This window comes from Dasypus novemcinctus, chromosome 11, assembly GCF_030445035.2.
Source record: "Dasypus novemcinctus isolate mDasNov1 chromosome 11, mDasNov1.1.hap2, whole genome shotgun sequence".
In the NCBI taxonomy this organism is placed as follows: Eukaryota; Metazoa; Chordata; class Mammalia; order Cingulata; family Dasypodidae; genus Dasypus; species Dasypus novemcinctus.
In genome coordinates, this window is record NC_080683.1 from 42,069,506 (window position 1) to 42,077,837 (window position 8,332).

At 38.7% G+C, this 8,332-nt stretch overlaps 1 protein-coding gene across 1 annotated transcript in view; it reads left to right on the forward strand.

Annotated features, from left to right (window-relative positions):
* SDHAF4 (succinate dehydrogenase complex assembly factor 4) overlaps window positions 1-7,888 on the forward strand; it is a 32,231-nt gene extending 24,343 nt beyond the window's left edge. The window contains exon 3 of the mRNA XM_004482930.4: window positions 4,938-7,888. Coding sequence (XP_004482987.1) covers window positions 4,938-5,047 — 110 coding nt within the window. The 3' untranslated portion in view covers window positions 5,048-7,888. The remainder of the gene's footprint in view (window positions 1-4,937) is intronic.
* The last annotated feature ends 444 nt before the right edge of the window (window positions 7,889-8,332 follow it).

Genomic DNA, 8,332 nt, shown 5'->3' on the forward strand with positions numbered 1-8,332 from the left:
GGTTGTATCCATCACAATCTTTGAATGCTTAATACTGCCATGTGCATTTCCTAAGAGCAAAACTATTTACTTACATATCCACCTTAAGTACAATGATCAAGTTCAAGAAATTTAACATTAATGTAAAGCTTACAGTCTACATTCTGATTTTTTCTTATGTTCCTATAATGTCCTTTTGAGACTGCTCTCATCCCTTGTTAGATCCTGTCCAGAATCATGCATTGCTTTTTTTTTTAGTTGCTCTGTTTTTGTTTTTTACTTGTAGGACCTTATATACCTCATAGACTTTCCCATTTCAATCGCTCACAAGCATACCATTCAGTGGGAAATAGAAACTAGAAGGGGTTAAGAAAGTTGCTCAAGGTTCCAACAACTACTCAGTGGTAAATCCACCTGGACTAAGGGAGTTGGAAAATGGGGCCTATAAAGCTTCCCACTATTGGGGATCACTGAAAGTTTGAATTCATACTTTCTGGCTGCAGTCTTGCTCTTAGCTCATGTACTGTGCTTCCCTATATATGTAGATAACGAGAGAGGAACCAGCTATCAGAAATAACACCAACCCAAACTTTGTCTCGAAAAGATTATCACCAAAATCATGTTAGTCTTTCCCTAGGCAAAAGAAAGAAGGTATAGGCTTGCCCACAGAAGCTTTGAACAACCAGCGAGAACTGGCACAGATGCTGTTCTCAAAGCTACAAAAAAACCCACAAAAACACACACACACACACACCAAAAAAGGCCTACAGTAGCAGGATAAGTGCTGAATCAGGATGAAAGCTACTTAAAAGCAGTAGGATCTGGGGAACTGATGTAGCTCAGTAGTTGAGCACCTACCTCCTATGTACAAAGTCCCGGGTTCAATCCTAGATACCTCCTAAAAAAAAAATAGGCAGTAGGATCTCAGGGTTCCCAGACTGGCCCCTTCCCCACCCGTCACCAGTTCAGCACAGACCTGGTCCATGACCCAGTCCAGATACTGGTCCCACAGTCAGAGGGAGTAGAGTAAACTTGTACACAGATGAAGAACATCTGTGTTTGGTCCAATCTGCCTGGTGGCGGCCTGAGAAACTCATCATCCCAGAACTTGCAAGTGCGTAGACGGGAACTCATCAAGCTCTCCTTCAGAAGGCTGAGTGTGCAGTTAAGTGGTGGCCTGGGGCAAGGGATTGCTGGCTATTGGACATACAGTGCAGTGCCCAGGACCAAGGACTATGAGGAAACTATTTCTTAGGGAAGAGCGGGCAATCTGTATCTGTGTAAACAGGAATCCTTAGGTCCACAGGCATGCCCAAGACAAGATGCATGCACAGAAAGGATCAGTGTGGCTGTTAAATTTTGGCCTTGAACTATTCTTTAAACTTATTATATGAATAAGCCCTGAAGGAGTGCAGTCATACAATCTGTAAACACTGGGAGAGGTATATCCTTCTTTCCTTCTTTATTCTAGTTTCTGACATTCAAGAAAAGCTCTGTCATAATGGCTGCTGGATTCAAACTTAAGGAACAGATGTCTATGAGTCAGAATTCCAGTGATATCTTAAAATATCAAAATGTCCAGGTTTCAACAAAAGATTACAAAACATACAAAGAAATAGGAAGTGATGGCCCAGGCAACAGAGAAACTTAAAGTCTTAAAAACTGTCAGTGAATTATAATATATTCATAAATCTGGGACATACAGAAAAAGTCTTAAAAAAAAAAAAAAGTTCCTAAATATACTCAAAGACCTAGAGGAAAATATGGACAAAGAATGAAAGGAAATCAGGAAAATGATAGATGAACACAAAGAGAATATCAACAGAGATTTGGAAATTATGAAAGGAACCAGAAAGTGTTTCAGACCACAGTAACAAAAATTAAAAATTCCCAAGAGGGGTTCAATAGCAGATTGGAAATGGCAGAAGAAAGAATTAGAGAACCTGAAGATAAGACCATTGAAAACATTTTGTCTGAAGTGGAGAGTACCTAAGGAAATTGTGGAACATCAAGCATACCCATATACACATTGTGGGAACCCCAGAAGGAGAAGAAAGAGAGAAAGAGGTAGAGAGAATATGCAGAGAAATAATAGTTGGAAACGACCCAATTTTAATGGAAGACATGAATATATACATTGAAGATACTCAATGAACTACAAAGAGGATAAACTCATATAGATCCCATGCTGTGGCATGTTATAATCAGACTGTCAAATTCCAAAGATAAAGAGAATTCTGAAAGTCACGAGAGAAGAAAGATGTCACAGATAAGGTAGCCTCAATAAGTTAAGTGGTGAATTCTCCTTGGAAATCATGGAGGCAAGAAGGCAGTGGGATGACATATTTTAAAAACTGCCAACCAGGAATTCTGTATCTGGAAAAACTGTCTTCCAAAAATGAGGGAGAAATAAAGACATTACCAGATAAACAAAAACTGAGGGAGTCCATCATCACTAGACTGGCCCTGCCAGAGATGCTAAAGAGAGTTCTGCAAGGTGAAAGGAGAGGGCAACAGACAATAGGTCGAAGCTGAATGAAGAGAGATAGATCTCTGGTAAGATTAATGATGGGGTAAATGTAAATGTCAGCACTATTTTACATGTGGTTTATAACTCCACTTTTTACTCCCTACAGGATCTAGAAGGCAACTGCAAAAAATGTAATGAGAAATCAGTGGTTTTGGACTCCTGCTAAAGTATAAACATTAATTTGTGACAAGAACAACATAAATGTGGGGGCACGGAGGAATACAGGAGCACAGTTTGTGAATACTTTTGAAGTTAAGTTGGTATCAAAGGAAAGGAGACTGTTAACAGATTTAGGATGTTAAATTTAAGCCCCATGGTAACTACAAAGAAAATAACAGGCAATGTGCAAGCTCCTAGAAATAGAAATTAGAGTAAAAGATTGCTAGGGGTAGGGGTGGGAGAATGGGGAGCAAAATGGGCTTAGGATTTTCATTTGGAAAGATGGGAAAGATTTAGTAATAAAAGGTGGTGAGGGTACCATAACATTCACCCTGCTACTGTACTCCTTTTTTGGTGTATGTTTGTTTGTTTTTGTTTTTTGTGGGTTGTTTTGTAGCTTTGAGAAAGGTATCTGTGCCAGTTCTTGCTGTTTGTTCAAAGCTTCTGTGGGAGAACCTGTACCTTCTTTCTTTTGCCTAGGAAAAGACTAACATGACTTTGATGATAATCTTTTAGATTTCTAAAGAGACGAGGTTTAAGTTGGGGTTATTTCTGATAGCTGGTTCCTCTCTTTTTTTTTTTATTTCTCTCCCCTTCTCCCCCCCAATTGTCTGCTCTCTGTGTCCACTTGCTGTATGTTCTTCTGTGACCGCCTCTATCCTTATCAGTGGCACCAGAAATCTGTGTTTCTTTTTGTTGTTGGTGGTGTCATCTTGTTGTGTCAGCTCTCTGTGTGTGTGGCGCCATTCCTGGGCAGGCTGCACTTTTTTTTCACTGGGCGGCTCTCCTTACGGTGCGCTCTCCTTGCGTGTGGGCTCCCCTACGCGGGGACACCCCTGCGGGGCAGGGCACTCCTTGTGCGCGTCAGCAGTGTGCATGGGCCAGCTCCACACGGGTCAAGGAGGCCAGGGTTTGAACTGTGGACCTCCCATGTGGTAGACAGACGCCCTATCCATTGGGCCAAGTTCACTTCCCACCTCTCTTGTTATTTACATATATAGGGAAGTACGGTATATGAGCTAAGAGCAAGACTGCAGCCAGAATGTATGAATTCAAACTTTCAGTGACCCCCAACAGTGGGAAGGTTTACAAGCCCCATTTTCCAGCTAACTCCCTTAGTCCAGGTGGATTTACCACTGAGTAGCTGTGTGAACCTTGAGCAACCTTCTTATCCCCTTCTAGTCTCCTTTTCCTCATCTGTAAAATGGGGACAATAATTGGTGCTACCTCATAGAATTGTTATGAGTATTAAATGAATTAATATGTGTAAAATGTTCAGAATTGGGCCTGACTCATGGTGGATACTCCTGTTATAAACACATAATATTAATAATCATAATTGCTATTATTTTAGTATATGTCAGTATTAGCTTAACAGTTGCTGAAATCAAAATCCTATTATGAAAAACAGTAATATCATAACTAAAATTAATCAAGCACATCCTATGTTCCTGGCACAGCCTAGAGCCTTTACATGCATTACCTCTTTTAATCCTTGAGATAGCTCTGTAAGGCAGGTATGATTGTTTTTCCCATTTTATCCACGAGAAGACTGAAGCACTGAATCAAAGTGACTCCTTCAAAGTAATCTTGTTTCAGATTGGGGTTGAGGGTGCTCAGAATGTTAAGTCACTAATGTAGGTAATAAAGTTAATTGAATATGAAAACTGTATCCTAAAGTGATTTCTCAAAATCAGGAAGAAGAACTACATTTACAGTTCATTTAAAATCTTCAAGGGGGCGGACTTGGCCCAGTGGTTAGGGTGTCCGTCTACCACATGGAGGTCCACAGTTCAAACCCCGGGCCTCCTTGACCCGTGTGGAGCTGGCCCATGCACAGTGCTGATGCTCGCAAGGAGTGCCCTGCCACGCAGGGGTGTCCCCCACGTAGGAGTGCCCCACGCACAAGGAGTGTGCCCTATAAGGAGAGCCACCCAGCATGAAAGAAAGTGCAACCTGCCCAGGAATGGCACCGCCCACACGGAGAACTGACACAGCAAGATGACACAACTGAAAGAGACACAGATTCCCGTGCCGCTGACAACAACAGAAGCAGACAAAAAAGAACATGCAGCAAATGGACACAGAGAACAGACAACTGTGGGGGAAGGGGAGAGAAATAAATAAATCTTTTTAAAAAATAAAAATTAAAAATCTTCAAAATAACCTAGTCAGTTACCTATGCAATTCTCTAACTGTCTTCAAAATTGACCATAATATTTTTCCATCTTTATTGACTGCTTTGTTTACATTTTCTGTCTTTCTTTAGAATTTCCAGATGATATTAATCCTGTTACCAAAGAAAAGGGTGGACCCAGGGGCCCAGAGCCTACCCGATACGGAGATTGGGAACGAAAAGGACGCTGTATTGACTTTTAAGTCACGTACTCTTTTTCTGAATATGTGCATCTGAATTAACTTATTTTTGATTATTTTATTTCTTAAATAGTTTAAGGAATCTGATTTCTATAATGTACTTAAAATATATATGATGGCTGTGGAAGAAAATATGCCATCATAAACTGGGAAAGAAAATATCTCTACATTAGCCCATTTTTATTTAAATTTTAATCTGTTGATATATGGAAGTTATGATTAGTGCTGTAAACTTTTACTTCATTATTTTTCAGTTTAAATTAATTAGTTACTTGTAAAATAAAGACGAAATAACTTTTTACATAATTACATTGCCATGTGCTAGAAAACAGTGAATTTTTTTTTATGATTTATTTATTAATTCCATCCCTACCCCACCCCCACAGTTGTTTGTGCTTGCTGTCTGCTCTCCCTCTTATTGTCTCTCATCATATTTCCTTGCTGTGTCTCTTCATTGCATCATCTTGCTGTGTCATCTTGTTGCATCGGCTCACCACACCAGCTCACTGTGCCAGTCCGTCGCATCAGCTCGCTGTCTTGCTCATCTTCTTTAGAACTAAGGCACCAGGAACTGAACCTAGCACTTTCCATGTGGTAGGTGTGTGCACAGCTGCTTGAGCCACATCTGCTTCCCCACAGTGGCTTTTTAAATATGAGTTAAATAGTGTATTATAGTTTGAGAAGGCCCCAGTAACTACAGAAAATGTTTTAACAAGGAGCTGGATTACTTGGTTTAAATCCTGGCTCCACTACTTACTATGTGACCTTGGGTAAGTTAGTTACCCTCTGTGTGCTTCAGTATCCTTAGGTGTAAATGGAAATATTAATAATTCCCACTTCATGGTATGGTTTGAGAGGATTAAATAAGTAAATATATGTAAACCACTTGGGGAAGTACATAACACATACCTCTCATTAAATGTTAGCTATCCTTAAATCATAAATATATTTTTCCAGGTCTTTAGACTCTCTGGGGGGAAAGATTAGAAGTCAGCAATTTGAAATACTTCAGTTGGAATTGTTTTACATGAATGCAACATTTAAAAATCATTAGTTCAAAAATAGCCATTAGTTGCTTGGGTGAACTGAGCTGAAATATGTGTTAGCTTGTGAAATATAAAACTCAGGTACAGAAGACAAATATGAGAAAAGCAAGGGATGGATAGAGCCAACCTTGTCAGTTTTGATAACTCAAAAGCTCCTATGCTATGACCTTTTGATCACTGGGTCAGGGAAAGTCAAGTCCAGTTTACAGATCTGGATTGAGAGAAGGACAGGAACTTCTGGGCTCCTTAGGTGTCCTCTGCTACAGATCCCTGGCCTCAAACATGCAGAGATTGGGCCTTCAGCTCCAGGCTACTCTCAAATTACTTAATAAGAAAGGGTTTGCAGGTCCTATAGAAGTCAGGATGCCGTGGGCTGATAATTGTGTGATATGAATTTTAAGTGCAATATTTTTCTAGAAAACTGTAAAAAGACCTATTTAAGAAAAAAAAATTTTTTTTCAAAGTGTATTCTACCCAGTAACATACTAACTGGTGCACTAATAAGGACTCGTCATTTGGCCTTTATATTAGTTGTCTCTCTTAGTAAATGTTTGTTTTAGTTCCAGTTACTGTGTAAGCTGCTAAGTTATAACCACATTCCTTTAAAAATACCCTTTAATTTAGTCGGCCTCCAATTAACCTAAATTAGCAAAGGTTTTTTATTAACAATTTAAAAATATTGCTTTAAATTATTTTTTATCGTATAGTCTTGCTTGTGTTTTATGCTAGCACCATGTTCATCATGATATGTGATAGAGAAAAAACAATTTATATACTTGAAAAGCTGATATAACAACCAAGTTATAGTAAGACAATAGAATCTTTTACCCTCTATTAATTGTAATGTATTTCATGACAGTTGCCAAAACATTTATGGTCTTTGTGTCTATTCAACATTAATGAGAGAAAAGACTCTCAATTTGGAACACAAAAGATAATGTGGGCTCCATGGAAAAGTGTTTTTCAGATCTTCTGCAGAAAGAAAAGTTGACTGTCCCTTGGTATCCACTCTTGTGTTATTGCTGAGTCCACACTTCCCCGACCAACAGCTGAGCTTGTCAAGGCTATTGATGTCAGCCTACTCCTCTGATGGTTGACTTTGGCTCATAGACCTCCCAAAACGTTTTTAGGACTGTCTGCAATCCAAGACTTCCTATCCAGTTCTCCTTTTCTTTGCTTTCCTTCACAGTGGTCAGGTCCTACCTATTTCTCCCTTTTATCATTCACAGGTATCTCCCCTAATAAGTCTCTCACATTTAATCAGACTTGGCATCTATTTCTTACCCACCATAAGGATGATTTTTAAACTACAGTTTATAGGCAGGTTTTCAGAAAATGCCACTGGCTTTTTCCAGTATAATCATAGTTTAAATAATTTTACATTGCTTGCTGTTATAGATTACTTGTAGCCCCCAAAAAGATATGTTTATGTTCTAATCTCCAATACCTCAGAATGTGACCTTATTTGTGTTCATCAGTTTCAGCAAATGTACCACACTAATGAAAGTGGTTAATGTGGGAAATGTGTGAGGGGAGAGGCATATAGGAATCCCCTATATTTTTTATGTAACATTTATTTAATCCAAAGCGTCTCTAAAAATAAATTAAAAAAACAAAAGGAAAGGACAGGAGACAATGTATTGACCTGACATGAAGAAGTAAAAATTTCCAGTAAAGAAAACATCATGGGAAAATATAAATGACATTAATATTGTTTTTAATACAAATTAAATTTATTGATTCATGTTAATAAAGCATATAATCCAAAGTGTAAAAAAAATAAAAATAATGAAATAAATTAATAGATGTTATTTGTGTGATGTGAAATTTAAAAAAAAAAAGAATACAACCCTTATTTGGAAATAGGGTCACTACACGTGGAATTAGGCAAGTTAAAATGAAATCATACTGGAGTAGGGTATCTCCCAATTCAATATAACTAGTGGCCTTATAAGAAGAGAAATTTGGAAACAGAAGGGACAGTCACGTGACAGAGGCAGAGATTGAATTATGCTACAAACCAGAGAACAACATGGGTTGTCAACAGGCCAACATCAGAATCCTATAGATTTCAGAGGAAGTGTGGCCCTACCAACACCTTGATTTTGGACTTATAACCTACAGAACATGACACAATACAGTTCTGTTGTTTTAAGCCACCCAGTTTACGGTACTCAAATTACAGCAGCCCTAGCAAACTAAAACTTTGGGGGATTTTGGGGGAATACGTTTAGCTTGTATA